The sequence below is a fragment of the Oncorhynchus tshawytscha genome, linkage group LG07 (assembly GCF_018296145.1).
Source record: "Oncorhynchus tshawytscha isolate Ot180627B linkage group LG07, Otsh_v2.0, whole genome shotgun sequence".
Taxonomy (NCBI): domain Eukaryota; kingdom Metazoa; phylum Chordata; class Actinopteri; order Salmoniformes; family Salmonidae; genus Oncorhynchus; species Oncorhynchus tshawytscha.
In genome coordinates, this window is record NC_056435.1 from 60,028,588 (window position 1) to 60,051,688 (window position 23,101).

The 23,101-nt window shown below is 43.1% G+C and overlaps 1 protein-coding gene across 2 annotated transcripts; it reads right to left on the reverse strand.

The window, feature by feature from the left end:
- Positions 1-26: 26 nt before the first annotated feature.
- Positions 27-22,555, reverse strand: LOC112246209 (phosphatidate phosphatase LPIN2-like). 2 transcript variants are annotated; one of them, XR_006083801.1, is made up of 20 exons: positions 22,436-22,555; positions 18,481-18,681; positions 18,266-18,361; positions 15,860-16,119; positions 13,493-13,600; positions 12,649-12,757; positions 10,376-11,384; positions 10,143-10,203; positions 8,245-8,423; positions 7,857-7,950; positions 7,671-7,740; positions 7,370-7,468; positions 6,705-6,799; positions 6,447-6,585; positions 3,479-3,627; positions 3,245-3,331; positions 2,667-2,934; positions 1,685-1,788; positions 558-1,421; positions 27-489 (listed from the first exon to the last, which is right to left on the reverse strand). XR_006083801.1 is itself a non-coding variant. In XM_024414509.2 (19 exons), the coding sequence occupies exons 2-19, from the start codon at positions 18,670-18,672 to the stop codon at positions 1,274-1,276; spliced, it is 3,267 nt and encodes a 1,088-aa protein (XP_024270277.1). In that variant the 5' UTR covers positions 18,673-18,681; positions 22,436-22,555; the 3' UTR covers positions 27-1,273. The 2 variants fall into 2 exon arrangements, 1 of the variants encoding a protein (XP_024270277.1); XM_024414509.2 differs by having other exon boundaries at positions 27-1,421.
- Between the last annotated feature and the right edge of the window lie 546 nt (positions 22,556-23,101).

The following is a 23,101-nucleotide window of genomic DNA, read 5'->3' on the forward strand; positions in this document are numbered from 1 at the left end:
GGCGAGTGTGTGTCTAATCCGGAGTGGACAGGTCCAGTGGCGAGTGTGTGTCTAATCCGGAGTGGACAGGTCCAGTGGCGAGTGTGTGTCTAATCCGGAGTGGACAGGTCCAGTGGCGAGTGTGTGTCTAATCCGGAGTGGACAGGTCCAGTGGCGAGTGTGTGTCTAATCCGGAGTGGACAGGTCCAGTGGCGAGTGTGTGTCTAATCCGGAGTGGACAGGTCCAGTGGCGAGTGTGTGTCTAATCCGGAGTGGACAGGTCCAGTGGCGAGTGTGTGTCTAATCCGGAGTGGACAGGTCCAGTGGCGAGTGTGTGTCTAATCCGGAGTGGACAGGTCCAGTGGCGAGTGTGTGTCTAATCCAGAGTGGACAGGTCCAGTGGCGTGTGTGTGTGTGTGTCTAATCCAGAGTGGACAGGTCCAGTGGCGAGTGTGTGTGTGTGTGTCTAATCCAGAGTGGACAGGTCCAGTGGCGTGTGTGTGTGTGTGTCTAATCCAGAGTGGACAGGTCCAGTGGCGTGTGTGTGTCTAATCCAGAGTGGACAGGCCCAGTGGCACGTGTGTGTGTGTGTGTCTAATCCAGAGTGGACAGGTCCAGTGGCGAGTGTGTGTGTGTGTCTAATCCAGAGTGGACAGGTCCAGTGGCGAGTGTGTGTGTGTGTCTAATCCAGAGTGGACAGGTCCAGTGGCGAGTGTGTGTGTGTGTCTAATCCAGAGTGGACAGGTCCAGTGGGAGTGTGTGTGTGTGTCTAATCCAGAGTGGACAGGTCCAGTGGCAAGTGTGTGTGTGTGTCTAATCCAGAGTGGACAGGTCCAGTGGCAAGTGTGTGTGTGTCTAATCCAGAGTGGACAGGTCAGGTGGCGAGTGTGTGTGTCTAATCCAGAGTGGACAGGTCCAGTGGCAAGTGTGTGTGTGTGTGTGTGACTAATCCAGAGAGGACAGGTCCAGTGGTGAGTGTGTGTGACTAATCCAGAGTGGACAGGTCCAGTGGGGAGTGTGTGTGTCTAATCCAGAGGTGAGTGTGTGTGTCTCTAATCCAGAGAGGACAGGTCCAGTGGCGAGTGTGTGTGTGTGTGTGTGACTAATCCAGAGAGGACAGGTCCAGTGGCGAGTGTGTGACTAATCCAGAGAGGACAGGTCCAGTGGAGAGTGTGTGTGTGTGTGTGTGTGTGTGTGTGTGTGTGTCTAATCCAGAGAGGACAGGTCCAGTGGCGAGTGTGTGTGTGTGTCTAATCCAGAGAGGACAGGTCCAGTGGCGAGTGTGTGTGTGTGTCTAATCCAGAGTGGACAGGTCCACTGGTGGTAGGGGCTCTCTCCAGTAGGAGAAGTGACTGAACTCGGGGCAGTCGAAGGAGGACGACCTCCCATCCTCAGAGATCATAGGGAAGAAGTGCTCCACCAGCTCGCTCAGGTGAGTGTACCTGTGGCACACACACACACACAATAATGTGCCGGAGCTATCACAGCTCTATAAATTCAGCTGTAATTATTAGGAGTGATCGATTCCGCATCTTGGAACAGACATGACAGCATGCGCTAAACCAAAGTATGCTGTTATCAGGAGCATTTTGACATTTTTATAAAATAATTATTAAATCAAGACAAACTGTACTGTATGTATTTAGTGTGCACTTTTGAGGGGTGGACTGATGACAGTCACTCCTCTGTGGCTTAGTGTACTTACGAGGACTTGCTCCCTTTGTTCTTCTCCTGAATGAGCTCTCCCTTGGGGTTCACAGTGAAGATCCTGGTGTCAGGGACACCCACTTCCTTATAAGCATTGGCATCCTGGGAAAGCCCAGACAACACTTGATTTAAGGTTTATTTAAAATACAAAACTCCTCAATCCATCCCCCAGGGAATGGATTGAGAAACGATTGCCAAACACAGACAGTGAGTCAGTGGTGTGTGTGTGGCAGTGTCTAAAATCTGTCTTACCTACTAAAACTACATACGGTGGACTAATCATACTACATACTATTTAGAAAGTACTGTTTAGTAAAAATGTATACAGTGGGCCTCCCGAGTGGTGCAGCGGTCTAAGGCACTGCATCGCAGTGCTAGTGGCGTCACTACAGACACGGGTTCAATCCAAGGCTGTCTCGCAGTCGGCCGCAACCGGGAGACACGAAGCGGTGCACAATTGGCAAAGCGCTGTCCGGGTTAGGAAGGGTTTGGCCGGGCTGGGATGTCCTTGTTCCATTGCGCTCTAGCGACTCCTTGTGGTGGGCCCGGTGCATGCACGCTGACTTCTGTCGCCAGTTGTACGGTGTTTCCTCCGACACATTGGTGCGGCTGGCTTCCAGGTTAAGCGAGCAGTGCGTCCAGAAGCAGTGCGACTTGGCAGTGTCGTGTTTCAGGAGGACGCATGGTTATCGACCTTCGCATCTCCCGAGTCCGTACGGGAGTTGCAGCGATGGGACAAGACTAACTACCAATTGGATATCATAAAAAGGGGGTAAAAGTACAAATATATACATGTTTGGTATACAGTGAGCAAAAAATATCAACATACTTGGCTCAAATGCATAATTGTGTTGTTTCCCGCCATTTGTTCATTTGGTACAGCCCGTCCCCTATAAAACGTTATCTTTTCCCAAAGCGCCTACTACTAAAAACTTAAGTAAGGGAATCGGACAGGGCCTGTGTGACTGTGTGTGGCTCACATTGGTCCTGTTGCCAAAGGCTGCATAGAAGGGCTTCCTCTGGGGGTTGAACAGGTCTCGGATGTCGGTGAGGCAGGCAATCTTGAACACCTCCGGCTTCTTCTCTACCACCTCTCTGTGCAGGGCAGAGAAGAAACTGCTGGGGGCCAGCAGCACGGGGCCCTTGGGGAGGACGGTACCTTTGTCGTTCACCCACTGCAGGTAGCCCTTGGTGATGTCAGCCATGCCGATGGCCCGCGCCGAACAGTAGAGGAACTTGTATCCGTTTCTAGAAGGGAGAGCGAGAGGGAGGGGTTACCCACTGATAAAACAACAATTGGATACAAGCATCTTGTAAGTTATCACTGGCTTCCATTGAGAGGCACAGAATGGCACATTAATTTAGAGCGGGAAGTGTTGTTTCACAATGTTCTCATTTTGGCTCAAAATAGAGTTTTGGAACCAACACATGCACAGTAAATACTGATGGTGGAGGGAACGGCTGCATCTTGTTCATTATGAACCTAACAGAAGAAAACAGACTGAAAAAGAGAGGGACTATCTAGACATCTACTGAACAGGACCCTGGTGTGACTTACTGGTGGATTTTGTGGTAGAGACGGGCAATGCCGTGGTGTGTCCAGTCTTTCCCCAGCTGAGGTAGGATATGACCCAGGGCATCAGACCTATAATGGGCAAGGAGAGATTTCATAAAGCATTGAACACACATTCACATGTACATACAGATTGGATCATACTGGGCCATGATGGTGCTAAACTGTCTCTAAAAGCACAGGGTAGTACCTTTCTTACACACACAAACACACACTCACTTTGTGATGGTGCCATCGATGTCTGAGATGACGACGTGGTCGTCCCAGTTCCACAGGTAGATGGCGGCTTCGCAGCGACAGGTGCCCTGGTACTGAGTGGTTACGCTGAACATAACCTTGTTGGCCCCCTCACGCAGGTTCAACCGCTCCTGATCACAACACAGGGTAGGGATTATGAGGCAGTGTGTATGACTGTGTGTGCAGGGTTTTTTCTGGATCAAACGGGCTTAGGTGGTGGGAGTGGCAGGGGGACACAGTCGGCTCGTCTGCCATGCCAACATTTGGGAGGCCCCCCATCTTGGTGGTGTAGACAACGTTTAGCATTTTTAAAACAATTTACTGCAATTCTGCACATTTCTCCATGGACCTGAGAAATGTTTGCAGTTTTAAAGCAAATGTCCTGCGATTCTACATATTTTGGCCTGGAGCTGAGAGAATGTGGCCATTTTAAAAAAGGTAATTTCCTACAATTCTATGAATTTTGCCATGGCTAATATTTTTCTCAAACTTCTTTTTTTTTTTACTGCTAAATAAATTGCTTTTGGAATGTTCAATTCTTCCTGACGGTCTAACTTTTATTTTTGTGATTGTTAAGAGGTTAACAAACACCAAAAGTTTAGATACCTCCTCATTCCAGGATTTTTTCTTTATTTTAAATATTTTCTACATTGGTCGAATAATAGTATAGTTATCAAAACTATGAATCATGTAGTAACCAAAAAAAAAAGTGTTATAATTCAAACAATATATTTTAGATACTTCAAAGTAGCCACCCTATGCCTGGATGACAGCTTTGCACGCTCTTGGCATTCTCTCAACCAGCTTCATGAGGTAGTCACCAGGAACGCATTTCAATTAACAGCTGTGCCTTGTTAAAAGTTCATTTGTGGAATTTCTTTCCTTCTTAATGAGTTTGAGACAATCAGTTGACAAGGTAGGTGTGGTATACAGAAGATATCCCTATTTGGTAATAGACCAAGTCCATATTATTGCAAGAACAGCTCAAATAAGCAAAGAGAAATTACAGTCCATCATTACTTTAAGACATTAAGTTCAGTCAATGCGGAAAATGTCAAGAACTTAGGTTTCTTTAAGTGCAGTCACAAAAACCATCCATCAAGCATTCTGATGAAACTGTCTCATGAGGACCGCCACAGGAATGGGAGACCCAGAGTTACCTCTGCTGCAGAGGATAAGTTCATTAGCGTTACCAGCCTCAGACACTGCAGCCCAAATAAATGCTTCATAGGGTTCAAGTAACAAATCTCAACATGTTCAGAGGAGACTGCGTGAATCAGGTCTTCATGGTCGAATTGCTGCAAATACACCACTACTGAAAGACACCAATAAGAAGAGACTTTCTTGGGCCAAGAAACACGAGCAATGGAGTCCAAATTTTAGGTTTTTGGTTCCAACCGCCGTGTCTTTGTGAGACGCAGAGTAGGTGAACGGATGATCTCTGCATGTATACTTCCCACCGTGAAGCATGGAGGTGGTGGTGTGATGGTGTTTGCTAGGGACACTGTCAGTGATCTATTTAGAATTGAAGGCACACTTAACCAGCATGGCTACCACAGCATTCTGTAGCGATACGCCATCCCATCTGGTTTGCGCTTAGTGGGACTATCATTTGTTTTTCCACAGGACACTGACCCAACACACCTCCAGACTGTGTAAGGACTATTTGACCAAGAAAGAGAGTGATAGAGGGCTGCATCAGATGACCTGGCCTACACAATCACCGACCTCAACCCATTTGTGATGGTTTGGGATGAGTTGGACTGCAGAGTGAAGGAAAAGAAGCCAACAAGTGCTCAGCATATGTGGGAACTCTGTTTGAAAAGCACTCCATGTAAAGCTTGTTGAGAGAATGCCAAGAGTGTGCAAAGCTGTCATCAAGGCAAAGGGTGGCTACTTTGAAGTAACTCAAATATAAAATAGATTTAGACTTGTTTAACACTTTTTTGGTTACTACATGATTCCATATGTGCTATTTCATAGTTGATGTGTTCACAATTATTCTGCAATGTAGAAAATAGTTTAAAAAAATAAAAAATAAAAAACTTGAATGAGTAGGTGTTTCCAAACATTTGACTGGTACTGTTGATCCATTAACTTTTCTATACAAGTTAGTGCTGTGAAAAAGTATTTGAACCCTTTCTGATTCTCTATTTTTGCTACAGAATGTTAAATTGGATCTTCAAACAAAACTTAGTAGATAAAGGGAACCAGAGCGTACAAATAAATATATATATATATATTTTTTTTTTTAATTAACAAAGTTATTCAACAACCGATTCCCCTGTGTAAAAAAGTAATTGCCCCCTTACACTCAATGACAGCAACCAAATGCTTACTGTAGTTGTTGATCAGTCTTTCACAATGCTGTGGAAGAATGTTGGCCCACTTTTGTATGCAGAACTGCTTTAACTCAGTGAAATGTAGAATTCATGGTTCCTTCTATTAAGGCAAGCTGTCCAGGTCCTGAGGCAGCAAATAATCCCCAAACCGTCACACAACCACCACCATGCTTGACCAAAAAGATGACTCAAGTTTGCCAAAAATAACCTGGATGATCATCAAGACTCTTGGAAGAATTCTATAGACAAGATTAGTCAAAATAATAACTTTTTGGATGAGATGGGTCCCATTATGCCTGACGAAAATCAAACACTGCATTCCATAGTAAGAACCTTACACCAACGGTCAAGCATGGTGGTTGTAGTGTGTTAATTTGGGGATGCTTTGCTGCCTCAGGACCTGGACGACTTGCCTTAATAGAAGGAACCATGAATTCTGCTCTGGGGACAAATACTTTTTCACAGCACTGTATTTAAGTTTACAGGGAAAACATTTTTCGATCCCAAAAAAGGAATGGACTTAGGCGATCCGAAAAAATGCTTAGGCAGCCCGCCCAAGGATATCAATGGCAGAAAAATGACTGGTGTGTGTGGCAGTGATGACGTACTATCTGTTCGGAGGTGAGGCGTAGGGACTTGCGGTACATTTGGCTAAAACACTGGGCAGTGTTTATGGTCTCTGATGATAGGTTGCCCACTCTGCCTAGGCCCGCCTCCTCGTCACTAGTCAGGTCATCCAGAGTCGCCCTGAAAAGTCACACATGGCAGAATTACTAGTCCATCAGCTAAAATAAACTCAAATCGGTCATATGCGTTACGCATAAGGAACTGTGTGTGTGTGTGTATATATGTGTGTAATCACTCACAGTATGGTTGTTGAGGGACCAGTGACAGACACAGAGGTTGAGACATCATTCTTGGTCTGTGCCTCCTCTTGGTCCTGCTTAGAGTTCTCTCCAGTCTGCCATAGGGAAAGACAAAGAAACATATTGTTGTTGTTAGGCGGCTCTTTACCATTATAAAACGGGTAGTTTGAATCCTGGATGCTGATTGGACGAGCAGTCTTCAAAGCTGTGGCGTATTTGCTGAAATTGGCACACCTATGCCTGCTAACAGTTCCTTCAGCGTTATCACTGCGCCGCCATAAGAATATCATCATGTCCACGATGCTGTCCGAACCTTCTCTTGAATTTCTTTCAACAGCATTTATCTGTGACTATATTCATGATATAGCACAGCCTTTTGTGCCTTATTGCTTAATTAAATACGATGATGATTCATGAAATTCCAAACGGACTAAAATGTTAATTATAAGGTGTGCTGGACAGGAACAACATGTGTAATGGCTGGGGGTTCCCAGAAAACCTGGGTCGTGTTAATTATTTGACACCCTAGCAAAACATGTTGCAACTGAAAACAAAAACGATTGTTTCTTGTTGGACAAGTTCAGAAAGTACCTTCCTTTTTTCTTCCGTTTTGTGCCTACTGAACACAACCCTAGCATGGATTGAGAAACCCTGTGATTGGCTACCTGGTTTGAGTTAGTGTCCATGTCCTTCCTCCTCCAGGAGAACCACCAGCGGCCAGACTTTTTGGGCATCTTGTCCTTCACCAGCTGGTCAATGGCACTCTACATACAGTACAATGTAAAGATCACACCTGTCACCACTTTCCCTACTTCCTCCTGAAGTGTGCACTCGTACACTACTCCCCATACATTGGTGTCAGTAGGTATGAGCCAGAGAGAAACTTCCCTTCATATTTATTTATACTCGTCATTTAATTTCAAATTCACGAAGGGAAGTGAACAAGGGTAGAGATTAGAGATTTACCTTTGGTATATTCTTTTGAAAAACTTGCATTGACAGGACCATAGGGGCAGCCACTGCCCAGTTATAATACCTAAAAGAGCATAAAAAAACATGAATTTGTCAATGGACAGACACATTCAAAATATGATGGCAGAACTACAAGCAAACAACGTATTATACATGACCAAATGCAACTCTAACACTTACTTTGAGTTGATGCAGATAACCAGGTTTGGATCTTCGATGATTCCAGGGTTGCTCACCAAATCCTGGTAGTTCACAACGTGCTCCATAAACTGATCTGGAACAGAGGCAAATGGCAATAGAGAAAGTCAAGAAAAAGTCTCATCAATCCAACTGTTAGAAATTGGTAAGAATGCATAGGTTACCACGTGTTCATATTTAATCTAAAAAAGGTCCGTCTTCATTGTTCTCTCTAGCTTGTTAAAGATCATCACTAGAAGCAGCTAATGGTGTGCGGATGTGGTTCCTTCCATCGGACACATACACAGCTGCGCAGAAATAGACATCGCAGGAAAGTTCTTCTGCAACAGGGTGATCAAATTAGGATACACACACATACACACACACACACCTTTGTTGATTTGACTGGTGTGGCCGGTATGGCCGCAGAGGGACATTGTAACGTCCATGTGGTCGGTGGTAGTGTCAGACAGGTACTCTGTGCCGCTGTCCATGGCCCCACTGCCCACCGACTGGTTACCAGAACCGGACTCTTGCTCCGCACTGAGCCGCGAGCATCCTTCTGCCTCACTGAGTGGAGAGGCATAACCATTAGCAAAATCTTCTACCACTATGCCTTTTACGTGTTTACTTGAGAAGTGAATTGCCTGAGTTGAAATGGAATTGATCCCCATGCTAATTCCATGTATATAATGGATAATCTAACACTAATATTTCATCACTATGAGGGAATAGAAAGTTCCAAGCTGTTGCATTTATCAGGTGCTATTCAGGAGTGGGATCAATAGGTTCTAACTTTGAGAAACACTCAAAAATGACTATTGATTTGGTATAGGATGTGATACAGTCTATGACATCTTATGTTTGCTGATGTCCATGTGAGTCCCTACCAGTGTGACCTGCCTTATGAGGACAGTCAAGCCTAAGATAAGATAACATTACTCATGATCTGGTTAGGGAACGCATCCTGCTACATTATACACATAGTTAACTGATTTGTGTCATCCTTGACACTGAGTAAGTATGGATTGCGGAAGGTATGCCAACTGGGAACTTGGGTCATTTCTCAACAGAAGTGGGGGAAAGGTGACATTTTGGGCTACATATTATGAAATCCATTGCCTGTTGACCTCCATTCCATGGGAAATACCAAAACATAATTCTGTGGGGCATGAAAACTCCAGTTGATAAAGAGTAATGTCCGTTCTAACTATAAGTAGCTCCATGTTAGAATCCATGCACTCACCTACTATGTAAGCTCACTGGCCATGTCCGAATACCTGTAATTGCATTCTAAATAGTAGGCATTTTGGGTATACAAAAATAGAAAGTTAGATAATGTGACATTAAATATTTTGTATGCTTTAACCATCTAGAGGGAACATTGAATTTTGCATTACTGCTATTAGCCAATAGAAATGCATTGAATAACAGAATCACTACATGTTACAACAGATAGTCCCCCCCAAAAAATCTAAAGGAAGTTTGTTCTGAAATGTCGGTCCTATTTCTGAGAGACATAAGAACATTTTTATATTTTGTTTTACATGCATTTATCTCCATATATACACACTTCCATTCATTTTTGAAACTAGTACTGGGGAGCTTCAGAGGAGTCCCAAGAGGCTTGTGGGGGTCATATTGAGTCATCTGTCAATATAGGGTTCATAATAGTTCAGGCCAAACCGTTCGGACGCTACAGACGTTTTTGTGAGAAGACTGATTTTTGGAATGTGTCATGGTCTGACAAACACTGCTCTAGCTCATTTCACCGCTGATGTGGAAGGGTGATATCAGCAGATTTGGTGGATTGAGAAGCAGACAATGCAAAAAAAAAAAGCATCTCTCTAGCTTAAGCAAATCAATTCTTAATGGAGATTTTATTATTTGATTTCCACTGGGTGGAGGGTGTGGGAGAGAGAATTGTAGGACAAGGGTTAAACGCAGGTTGACGTTCACTGTCATGAATCTTGCCCTGGAGGCAGAACTGAGCAATTTTCACTAGATGGGCCAATTTGAGTCAAAATTGGCTATATAAATTCCTGAAAACAAAAAGGAGCTTTTTGGTCTTGGTTAGGGTTACACTTTAGGGTTAGTAGTGTGGTTAAGTTTAAAATCTGATTTTCTGACTTTGCAGAGCTGCCTCCAGTGCAAGATGCATGACAATAAATGCCAACCTGCACTTTCAATGCTAGGATGTCATACTTGTTTCGGCTTTTTGTCTAATATGAATTCACTGGATGCTATTGAGGAAGAAAAGGAAGGACGGACGGAAGGAGAGCCCTTTACCTTTTAGGTGGGAAGTCATCCAGGTAGATGTCAGAGGGTTCAAGGTGCTGACTGCATTTACCTGTGTTCACACAGCACAGCAGCAGAGACAGACCACACAATTCAATGTCATGTCAAAACCAACACTCAAATCCTCTTGAAGATGTTACTATAATGAGTATACCTTTCAAATCCTCTCAGATCTACAGGATGCGTGCCCAGGGTTTAGGAGTGAGACGAGATCGGTTTCTCACCTTTCTTCTTGTCCAGGTGCTCTGCTGAGCTAGACTGCTCCTCCCCCAGAGCCTCAGTGGCTAACAAGTCTGTCACTCCGACACGCTCTGCAGCCTGATTGGTCAGGGAGCCGTCTGTGGCTTTGTCCATCATTACAGAGCCGTTCTCTGTGTTCTCCCCTCCCTCGGTGCAGGGCTCAATCCCGCTGTCACCCTCACTCAAGACAACTTCTGGCCCTTGTCCATTGGGTTCTGGAAAGGCACTGTGCTGTTCTGGTTGTGCTCTGCTACCCAGATACTCAGTGGTAATGAGACCTAAGTTGGCTGCACTGGCATAGCTAGTTGTGTTAGCCAAACTAGCCTTGTTATCTAAAGCAGCTGTGCTGTCGCTAGCTAGCCTGTCTGCGCTGATTGTGCCAGCTTTGCTACCTTTTATGGATGGGATATGTGTGTCTATACAGTCGTTTTCAACTTGGCTAACCATGTTGTTAGCTACACATTCAACATTTGCTGGGCTTTCTTCGCTAGCTTGTCTATCAGTGTTGCCTACATTAGCCATACTAATTGTGTTAGCCAGGGAGTTTCTGGAGTCTTCCAGCGCCGGGTTGGATGGGGACTCCTCGGCTACTTCATCCCCTGCCTGCTGGGTCTCTACTTGTGGCTGCGTTTTTGTTTTTCTAGGCCCTGGGGCTTGGGGCGATTCTATGCTAGCCATCGCTAACGATGCCAATGTTAGCGGTTCTGAGAGAAGCTCTGAGGTGTGGTGATTCGGGGTGAAGTGGGTCATATTTGAGGCTCTCTCCAGGTCTATGCGTGAACTTTCTGTGGGTTGGACCGCTGGTCCGGTCCTGGGCGTGGGCCTGACCACCACCGTGACGCTACTGCTCTCTCGGACAAAGTGGACCCCGGGCTCCAAGCCCATGTCAAAGGAGTCCTGCCGCTGGATGGTGCGGAAGTGGGAGCTGTCCGAGCAGTGGATGCCAGCAGAGACATGCTGCACCTCCACCCTCCCTCTCTGCGTTGGACACATCTAGAGGGAGCAGGGAAAACAAAGCAGTGTGGTGATGGGAGCTACTGAACAAACTGTTTAGAACACCTGTACGTCCTGTGTCATGTAGGGATGTGCCTTTCAACCACGATTCGATTCGCATCTAGATACATGGGCTCTGATACAGTACAGGAACGACTGTACTGTGTGAGTGTGTGGGAGGGGGGGGAATCCCCATCACCCACCAATTAACTTGCCATTTTCGCAGCATGTTTTTTGGGGCGCTAGTAATATGGCAATATTTATCTGTAGAAATTAGTAATTATTATAGAACAGCTTTGGATTTCACCCCAGTCTTAAAAGTGAACGGTTGTGACCATTTGGGGCGGTAGGTAGTCTATCGGTTAAGAGTGTTGAATCCCACGAGCAGACTTGGTGAAAAAAAATCTGTCAATGTGACCTTCAGCAAGGCACATAACCCTAATTGCGCCTGTCTAAGTCACTCTGGATATGAGCATCTGCTAAATGTTTAGAACTTTGAGAGCTGCTCTACTCCGACTCCCGCTCAGACCATAGGTCTACAGTGCAGTTCAAAATAAGTACAGCAGAAATTACAACTTTACCCTGTCCATATAAAAATGCCCAAATAAATCATGGATTATTTAAAGCAAAACTACCTTCATCTTTCCAATGGTGAACCTGGCAATCGAAAAGCCCCAATCCGCAGCAGTGAGTTGTGACCACTCCGGTAGCCTACCCAACTCTGTCGGTAAAAAGATTTTCTACAGTGCATTTGGTAACAATGACCAAGCAAATAACATTGGTTGTCACCCAACTAATAAAGCCTATGAGTTGACATTGCGAAGCCATTTTACAAACATTTGAATGCTGAAGTTGCTAGGAATATTAGATCAGGGAGGCTCTGGTTGGCATGAGCAGCTGCACAGTTGTTATCAGACTTAAAGATCAATGACTCATACACATTTACATGCGTAGTTAGTTAGGCTACTGAAGGAGAGGACACATCAACTCAGTCACAAAATATTAGATATTTTTGGAGGGGGGAATAAAATTATATGAGTAAAAAAAAAACATTAGTGAAGCGGCTGTTCATGATGTGTTAAATAATTTTCGGACCAATTCATGCCACTTTTGAACCGGGGATGGACGCCCATCAGTGAATTGTTACATCCCTAATGTCCTTTTATGACACCTGTACTTCCTGTTATGACCTCTCTGTCCCATATGCCATGTTATGATACCTGTACACCCAGTTATGGCCTCAATATGCCCTGTTATGTTATACCTCGGGAAAGCCGCCCCAGTTCCACTGCATCGGAGGCCCTGAAGACTCCGGAGGCTTCACCAGCAGCTCAGAGTCACTCTTGGGGGAGGAAGGACGACTATAAAACACACTGGAAATAGAAGACACAGAGAGAGGCTAATTAACTGAAGGAAAGAGAGAGAGAGAAACTGTTGAGAAAGAGACAGAAAGAGATGGGGGGGGGCAGAAGAAGCTCTCAGAAGGCTCTGACGAAGGTCATGTATACGTAAGCTAAGCTAGATAAACAACTGATAGCGGCAAGCGGAGCGTGCAGGTTTTTTTCTTATTTCAACAATTACAAATAATTCCTACACACCTGCAACAATTAACCTCAGATGTGTGAGTGTCTTTCCTAATTAGAGAGAGCAGGAGAAAAAAAGGAGAGAAAAAGTGACAGAGGGTTCATAAACTGAAGAAAGAGGGGGACATGCAGTAAAAGAGAATGAAAATACAAACTTATTTTAACTGACTACCAGGGGCGGTTGCTAGGACACAGATTTGACTATCCTAGTCCTGGATCAAAAAGCAAACTCATTGGATAATTTTTTTAGGGTCTGGGAGTAGGCTTAATCTGTGTCCAGGAAACTGCCCCTTAAAGTGCAGGTAAATTGCCTGACCTGTTGTCTGGCCAAAGGTACTCTTAAATCTCTAATCGGTACAGCCAGAAGAGGACTGGCCACTCAGAGCCTGGCTCCTCAGTTTTTCGTGGCCACGGTGCTTCTGCCTGCATTGCTTGCTCTTTGGGAGTTTAGGCTGGATATCTGTAAAACACTGTGACAACTGCTGATGTGAAAAGGGATTTATAAAATGCATTTGATTGTCTGACCTCTCTGAGGGTGACCACTCTGCATCAGAGTGAGGATGGACGTCCCTGGTCTGCAAGGCCACCAACTCTTCATGCGGCTCCTCTGACAGCGAGAAGTACACAGACTTACTGTTAGGGAGACAAAGAAATATATAAAAAAAAACTCAGCCACAGGGTTTCAGAACACTAAAGCTGATCACTCAAAGCCACATACCGGATGCTAAATCTAACAATTAGACCTGGGTTGAATATGTGTTCGCCTTCCACCTAACACTCAAGGTGTGCCTGATTTAGCTTGGATGGCACAATGAAACCGATAGAATAGTAATTTTCAACCAAAGGAATCAATGTTTACAAATTGTAGTTGATAGGTTGTTCAACGAAGAGTACATTTTGCATCCCTTTGATATTTTAAGTAGCATTTGTGCACCAATATTTAATTTAATTTTAAAAAGCCTGTTGTTATCTTACATGAAGTGCCCTTTATTATAGACCACATGTAAAATTCAATAAATTAGATTTTTTATATGAATAAAGACTTTCTAAATTGCCAAAAATCTTCTAGTTTTTCAAACTTCTAGCAAGATTTTAACCCACTTATCGCCACCATTTATCCACGTTTTCACCATCATTGTAAGGCCCTACTTACGTTCTGGCTTTGACAATCATTTCTGAAGATGATCATTTATTTCATGTGATTACTTTACTTCGGTCCCTCATTTTAAGGTCAACCCTGATAGGTGAACTTAACTCTTTTTAATATGATGAAATTATACCTTAAATTATATTTTCAAAAGAAACATTGAACATGGAATCAAATTATACTGTAAAAGCAGGACAGCTGGTTGTCATCTTTTTGTCCATTTTCTGGTGTTTTGTGGTGGGAAACTGAGCCCGTCGAGCATATCATGTCAACCGTTACCCACAGATAGTCATGAGGTCAGCTCGGTTTGAAAATTAAAGTTTTCGATTATATAAAAGTCCCATGACAGTAGTGACTGCTTATCACTTTTTAACCATCAGTTATTTACATTACTAAAATATTTCAGTTGTTGTGTATATTACATTTGTTTTATTTGTTGTTTTACCTTGACTAACCGGTGCCCCCGCACATTTACTCTGTACTGGTATTCCCTGTATATAGCCTCGCTACTGTTATTTTGATGCTCTTTAATTATTTGTTATTTTTCTATTGTACTTAAAAAATATATATATTTAAGGGTGGCTACTTTGAAGAATCTCAAATGTAAAATATATTTAGATTTGTTGAACACTTTTTTGGTTACTGTATGATTTCATAGTTTTGATGTCTTCACTATTATTCTACAATGTAGAAAATAGTACAAATAAAAAATAAACGTGAAATTAATAGGTGTGTCCAAACTTTTTGACTGGTACTGTACGTAGAACATTGGCCTGTTGGAAACTACAACTCCCTACAATGTCCCACAGTTTAGGCATTATCTGAGAAACTGCAATGCGATGTGCGAACGAAATGGACAAAATGTAACGAGCTAAATGGAATTCAAACAACTGAACCGAAGTTAGACATCGAAAAATAACTGACATTTCGGTTCATCGCTGAGCACTAATAGATAGTCTAGAAATCTTTTAAAAATGTAAACTTTTTGGTGAAGCTTGCATTGAATTGCTCTCCCTGTTGCACACAACAAGCTTCTATTCCCCCTGTCACAAGGTTATTTATGGATGATTTAAGATGGAAAACCTCAACTCTGTCATTTTATTTTGAGATGGGAAAAATGTGTGCTCTTTATGACAATATAAAAATAAATAAAGTTACAGAAGTGTCGTGTTTTTCACGCAAAAAATAAAAACACATGAAATATCTTGCTGCGTTCTGTAAATGCAGATCTCATTGTAATTTCTGCTCAGACTCATTTTGTGCTTCAGCTGCACTCGGATGAGAATTCACGAATGGGCATTCTATCAGCAGAGAGGTGTGTAGCTACTTTTCTCGGTGTAGCGGTAAAATGCAAGACTAATTTCAAGCAAACGTAGCTGGCTACATTCTTTCTATGACAAACATTAGAAATATGCATCCTTTTGGCAAAAACATACCTTGCTTTTTCATTGTAATTACTTTTGTGTAAAAGCTCAATTACTTTTGTGGCTGATAGCCAACTTGCGTCAAATTGCATCTGATGAATGAAGCTATTTTCTGCCAAATGTGTTGCAGCAATGTATTTTCATCAAAGGAAAATTACAGGTGCATGCCCCTGATCATTCTATTGAAGCAACAAAAAAAAAAGTGACTTTCAATATAAAATGCAGGTGAAAAAGTTTCAAATGCTGTTTTCTGAACTCTAAAACGACACCTGTTACACAACCCAAAATGTACTCTATTCGTGGAACAACCCTGATAGTGACCTGGCAAGCATGGGCGTGCTGGGCTCTTCTTTGGAGTGGCTCTCCTGTTCTCCTGACTGCTCCCTCGCTCTCTCCCTTTCCCTCTCGTCGGACGAGGAGCTACCATCTTCTCTTAGGTGGGAGTCGGAGCGTATGCGTACTCGCCGCCTCTTTTTCCTTCGTGTGCTTCCGGAACTGGGGAGCCCCTCTAAGGTTTCCTCGGCCACCTCCAGCAGCTCCATGTGGATGGGCGACGTGCAGAGGTGGGACGGCACTCTGGACTGTGAGGGGGAGGGGGGGGGTTGAATTACATTGGGAAAGTATTCAGACCCCTTGACTTTTTCCACATTGTTTCATGACAGACTTATTCTAAAGTTAGTCAAAGTTGTTCCTTATAAAAAAAACAGAAATACCTTATTTACATAAGTATTCATTCCCTTTGTTATGAGACTCAAAAATTGAGCTCAGATGTTTCTACAACTTGAATGGAGTCCACCTGTGGTCAATTCAATTGATTGGACATGATTTGAAAAGGCACACACCTGTCTATACAGTGCCTTGCGAAAGTATTCGGCCCCCTTGAACTTTGCGACCTTCTGCCACATTTCAGGCTTCAAACATAAAGATACAAAACTGTATTTTTTTGTGAAGAATCAACAAGTGGGACACAATCATGAAGTGGAACGACATTTATTGGATATTTCACACTTTTTTTAACAAATCAAAAACTGAAAAATTGGGCATGCAAAATTATTCAGCCCCTTTACTTTCAGTGCAGCAAACTCTCTCCAGAAGTTCAGTGAGGATCTCTGAATGATCCAATGTTGACCTAAATGACTAATGATGATAAATACAATCCACCTGTGTGTAATCAAGTCTCCGTATAAATGCACCTGCACTGTGATAGTCTCAGAGGTCCGTTAAAAGCGCAGAGAGCATCATGAAGAACAAGGAACACACCAGGCAGGTCCGAGATACTGTTGTGAAGAAGTTTAAAGTCGGATTTGGATACAAAAAGATTTCCCAAGCTTTAAACATCCCAAGGAGCACTGTGCAAGCGATAATATTGAAATGGAAGGAGTATCAGACCACTGCAAATCTACCAAGACCTGGCCGTCCCTCTAAACTTTCAGCTCATACAAGGAGAAGACTGATCAGAGATGCAGCCAAGAGGCCCATGATCACTCTGGATGAACTGCAGAGATCTACAGCTGAGGTGGGAGACTCTGTCCATAGGACAACAATCAGTCGTATATTGCACAAATCTGGCCTTTATGGAAGAGTGGCAAGAAGAAAGACATTTCTTAAAGATATCCATAAAAAGTGTCGTTTAAAGTTTGCCATAAGCCACCTGGGAGACGCACCAAACATGTGGAAGAAGGTGCTCTGGTCTGATGAAACCAAGATTGACCTATTTGGCCTGAATGCCAAGTGTCACGTCTGGAGGAAACCTGGCACCATCCCTACGGTGAAGCATGGTGATGGCAGCATCATGCTGTGGGGACGTTTTTCACCAGCAGGGACTGGGAGACTAGTCAGGATCGAGGGAAAGATGAACAGAGCAAAGTACAGAGAGATCGTTGATGAAAACCTGTTGCAGAGCGCTCAGGACCTCAGACTGGGGCAAAGTTTCAAACTTCCAACAGGACAACGACCCTAAGCACACAGTCAAGACAATGCAGGAGTGGTTTCAGGACAAGTCTCTGAATGTCCTTTAGTGGCCCAGCCAGAGCCTGGACTTGAACCCGATAGAACATCTCTGGAGAGAACTGAAAATAGCTGTGCAGTGACGCTCCCCATCCAACCTGACAGGACTTGAGAGGATCTGCAGAGACGAATGGAAGAAACTCCCTAAATACAGGTGTGCCAAGCTTGTAGAGTCATACCCAAGAAGACTCAAGGTTGTAATCACTGCCAAAGGTGCTACAACAAAGTACTGAGTAAAGGGTCTGAATACTTATGTAAAATATGATATTTCAGTTTTATATTTGTAATAAATTAGCTAAAGTTTCTAAACCTGTTTTTGCTCTGTCATTGTGGGGTATTATGTGTAGATTGATGGAGGGGGGGGGTATACAAATTCAGCCATTTTAGAATGTATTTATTTATCCGTTATTTTACCAGGTAAGTTGACTGAGAACACATTCTCATTTGCAGCAACGACCTGGGGAATAGTTACAGGGGAGAGGAGGGGGATGAATGAGCCAATTGTATACGGTTGTAACGTAACAAAATACAGAAAAAGTGAAGGGGTCTGAATACCTTCCGAATGTACTGTACAGCATCAATAAGCTACAGAAGAAACAAAATAGGTTACATCATGTCACCTTCCCTATTAGCTCAACACAACTATAAAGAGAGCTTCACCTCCATGACTGAACAAACCTATAGGATCAGATAGTCAAAACAAAATGTTTAAAAACATACCTCAAAATCCTCATTTTCCTCCACAAAAAAAGCTTCTCCATTGTCCCCCAGTTTCATTTGCAGGTGAACTGGCTCCCCATTGATCTCTATGTCCACCTGCAACACACGGTCACAGGCAGTGTGTGTGTGAGAGACGATCCGCTTACATACAGTACATGCACCCTCCATTTGTAAACAACACCGCACACTCCAATCTTCTTCTTCTTCATACTCACCACTTTCTCCTTGGAGCGCAGCACCCCCAGCTTGCCAAAGCGCACATGGAACGGAGAGCACTGGAGGCTGCCGTCGGGCTGACGCACCACGATGATGTCGATGGCCCCCGTAAGCGTGGCTGGGTTCAGGCCCCGGTATAGTTCTTTGACCGTCACAAACACAGTCTCCGCCAGCTGCCCCACGTAGTTCATGGTCTGGGACTGGAGGGGAGAGAGCAGGTCAAGGGGCAATTCTTGTCCAATGTTTACACAATTCTTTACCAATCTTATTGATTTGAGATATATCATCCAAGTTTGTTGCAAAGCAGAATCTTTACATACACTGAAAGTACAAAACATTAGGAATGCCTGGTCTTTCCATGACATAGACTAACCAGGTGACAGGTGAAAGCTATGATCCCTTATTGACGTCACTTGTTAAAACCATTTTTTAAAAATCAGTTTAGATGAAGGGGGGGGGGGAGATCGGTTAAAGAAGGATTTTTAAGCCATGAGACATGGATTGTCCATGTGTGCCATTCAGAGGGTGAATGGACAAATCAGAACATGTAAGTGCCTTTGAATTAGGTATGGTAGTAGGTGCAAGGCGCACCGGTTTTGTGTCAAGAACTGCAATGCTGCTGGGTTTTTCCTTCTGAACAATTCCCATGTGTATCAAGAAGTGGAGAGGATAGTAAGTTAAGTTCCTCGGCGTACACATCACGGACAAACTGAATTGGTCCACCCACACAGACAGCGTTGTGAAGAAGGCGCAGCAGCAACTCTTCAACCTCAGGAGGCTGAAGAAATTCGGCTTGTCAGCAAAAGCACTCACAGACTTCTACAGATGCACAATCGAGAGCATCCTGTCGGCTGTATCACCGCCTGGTACGGCAACTGCTCCGCCCACAACCGTAAGGCTCTCCAGAGGGTAGTGAGGTCTGCAGAACACATCACCGGGAGCAAACTACCTGCCCTCCAGGACACCTACACCACCCGATGTCACAGGAAGGCCATAAAGATCATCAAGGACAACAACCACCTGAGCCACTGCCTGTTCACCCCGCTATCATCCAGAAGGCGAGGTCAGTACAGGTGCATCAAAGCAGGGACCGAGAGACAGAAGCTGTTTTTCAATCTCAAGGCCATCAGACTGTTAAACAGCCACAACTGACATTGAGTGGCTGCTGCCAACATACTGACTCAACTCCAGCCACTTTAAAAATGGAAATTGATGGAATTGATGTCAAAAAAAATGTATCACTAGCCACTTTAAACAATGCCACTTAATATAATGTTTACATACCCTACCTTACTCATCTAATATGTATATACTGTACTCTATATCATCTACTGTATCTTGCCATCTTTATGTAATACATGCATCACTAGCCACTTTAAACTATGCCACATTTATGTTTACATACCCTACCTTACTCATCTCATATGTATATACTGTACTCGATACCATCTACTATGCCGTTGTGTACCATCACTCAATATATCTTTATGTACATATTCTTTATCCCTTTACACTTGTTTGTAAAAGGTAATAGTTGTGGAATTGTTAGGTTAGATTACTCGTTGGTTATTACTGCATTGTCGGAACTAGAAGCACAAGCATTTCGCTACACTCATATTAACATATGCTAGCCATGTGTATGTGGCAAATAAAATTTGATTTGAATTGTCCACCAACCAAAGGACATCAACTTGACCCAACTGTGGGAAGCATTGGAGTCAACATGGGGCCAGCATCCCTGTGGAACACTTGACACCTTGCCCGATGAATTCAAGCTGTTCTGAGGGCAAAAGGAACTCAATATTAGGAAGGTGTTCCTAATGTTTTGTGTACCAGGATCAAGTCCACTGTCAAATCTTTTGTCATGCTAAACCAAGATGCTAATAGGCTAGCCTAAGTGTTTCAAACAAGCTTTACTCTCCTTTGGAATGAAAGAAATAGGTTAAAGATACACTGCTCTGATCAAGATTCAGCACTGCAGAACCAACACAACAATCTAGTGATGTGATTTAATTGAACTACTCATGATGATGAATCAACACACCTTGTATAGTTCCTATTCATTGGGTGAAATATGATGGATCTCGCTCTCTTAATTCAAAAGGGATAGCTGCACTTGCTACATCCATTTTTAGACACTTAAATGTATTATATATTTGTCCATTGAAATCAGTGGTTGGTTGACACTTTTATTGTTTGAACTGCAGATTACTGCTAACTATTTTGTTACTAAGACAGGTCTGAGGTTATGACAATGTAACAGGCTCTAGGCCTAACAAATCAATACATTTAGAGATAGTGGTACTCTGCTTAGACCTATTGTCCGAAATTCTATGTTAAACAGTTTAGGCTACAGTAGGGATTCTTCAATAAAGGTGAGTTGGTGCACACTTCACAAGGGGGTGAGGAAGAAAGTATGGTTTGAGCAGAGGTCCACACAGTGCAATTTACCTAATAACCTAGCCATGCTACTTCTAGAAAAGTAGGCAGGGCCACTGGAAAGCTCCTGGGCTAGAGCGATGGTGGTGTGATTGTGTTCTTCTCTTTGCTATTTCAGGCTTTTCTAGTTGTGGTTGCTAATTTTTGTGATACATTAGGCTACTTTGTGAAATAATACATGCGGTCAGAAGTAAAATGGAGTCTGGACACAAAGCCCACGATGGACAAAATGGAGGTAGAGCAAATTGAGTATGGGGGTGTAGGAAAAATGACATTTGATGATACATTTCTGTCAAACCAAGAGTAGGCATATTATTTTACATTTAGACATCCATCCATGATTAAGCTAGTTGAACTGTAGTACTACTGCAGTAAGGCTTCTCAGATCACTATGAATGGCCGGTATGCGAATGACTTGTGACTTTGCTGCTGATCCTTTCAAGCGTTAGACAAAGCGTGCGATTTCTACATGTCCTGATGTGTCAGACAGGCTACAATATGCATCTTAGCCACGACATGCATCATAGCCATGGAGAACCATTCATTCAGATTAGCCTAAGTGGTAGAGATAATTCAAAGGCAAACAAGCCCAGAGGCAAAAATAAATAAAGACTCATCCCATCTGTTAATGTCATCCACTTACTGTGTGTGTACCTCTGACATGTGTGCTACCAGCATGCCCCTGATGTGGAGCAAATAATGGCCATGACATGACCTGTAAAACAGGTGTAGGTGGAATTTGCCATGGTCACATGATCTAATAGCATCAAATTTGTTGCCAAAATCCTCACTCCCTCAATAGTGAGTTTGTTAATTTAAGGGATGGGTAGGATTTTAAACAAGGTATTATTTGGACAAAAACTGTGACATGTTTAACTGGGGGAGAACGTCAGATGTGAACAGAATTTACCTTGAGGCAGGCAGCCCAATTCTGATTTGTTTGCCCATTGTTGGCAAAATATCTTATCTGATTGGTGAAAAGACCAATTTGTGCGAAAAGAATATCAGAATTTGGCTGCCTGTGTAAATGTAGCCATAATATTCCAAAAATAAATTTGACATTGTGGCTGTGCTAACTAGCTATAGTAACTAACTAGTCAGTCAGACAAACAAACCGCGCTTCCAAATGATGATTCATTTATCATTTTTATAATGACGAACATCCAGACACTTAGCCTGGCAGACTGCATGTCTAAAACAGACTGCATTCGGTAATTATCGATCGTTTTCAAACCAGTTGCGTAGCTAAAAGCAGTTGGTGGTGGGCTACCAGCTAGCCAGCCATCATAGCTAATTTAGATAGTTGTCAGGGAATTCATATTCTGGATAACAACAGGATCGACCCAACTCCGTCTCTTGCGACGCGGCTGGCTGAAATAGCAACTATTAGGTTCACTTTACAAAACAAAGCTTTATTACATATCAACGTATGATTGTCTCACACATCAACGTTCTATTGGCATTTTGGAACTCTTAAACAACACTAAAGTCACGATTCTGTTGATTTTATCTTACCTGGCAGACAGAGTTTCCGAAAAATTATTAAGTGACACTTCCTACTTCAGGCGCATGCACACACGATTCTATGAATGGAAGTAGACGCAAGTCAATCATTCGAATAACCAATTAAAATATATGGGAAAAAAGCAAAGAACACGCCTCTGGTTTGTTTTGTACTTAATGCGTGCACCCAGAGCTACGTATTTAGACGTAAAGGGTTAATCTGGGGCAAACGCAATAAACATGCCGTAGTTTAATAAAATGTATTAAACTACGGCATCAATAGCCTTTATTTACACTTGTAAATGAAAGTAATTCTTATTGAACTGAGGATATAAAGGTTAAATAAATAAAACATAGTATCGAATGCTGGTTGGGGAGTAACAGATTACATGTCATTCCTTACATGTAAGGGATTACAAAAACTAATTGTAATCCGTTACATTACCACCAAAAATATTGTAATCAGATTACAGATACTTTTGAAAAACTAGATGGTTACTTCGAGGATTATTTTGAAATTCAGAAAATATGTTTGTGAAAAAAATCTTTGACAATTCTTTATTTTCTCAATGACATTCACATCAGCATAGAAAACAGGCTCAAATTTAAATTTGTTCCACCTGAGCGAATCTGACCACAAATCAGAGACCCGTATGATGACACACCACGGATCGCGGA

What these genes read in the sequence shown, in the direction of transcription:
- LOC112246209 (XM_024414509.2), bottom strand. Translation starts at nt 18,672, where the DNA reads ATGAACTACGTGGGGCAGCTGGCGGAGACTGTGTTTGTGACGGTCAAA. An exon ending in GCACCTGGACAAGAAGAAAG is followed by an intron (nt 10,204 to 10,375) that starts GTGAGAAACCGA and finishes GTGTGAACACAG; the next exon opens with GTAAATGCAGTCAGCACCTT. An exon ending in GGTCCCTCAACAACCATACT is followed by an intron (nt 6,586 to 6,704) that starts GTGAGTGATTAC and finishes GTGACTTTTCAG; the next exon opens with GGCGACTCTGGATGACCTGA.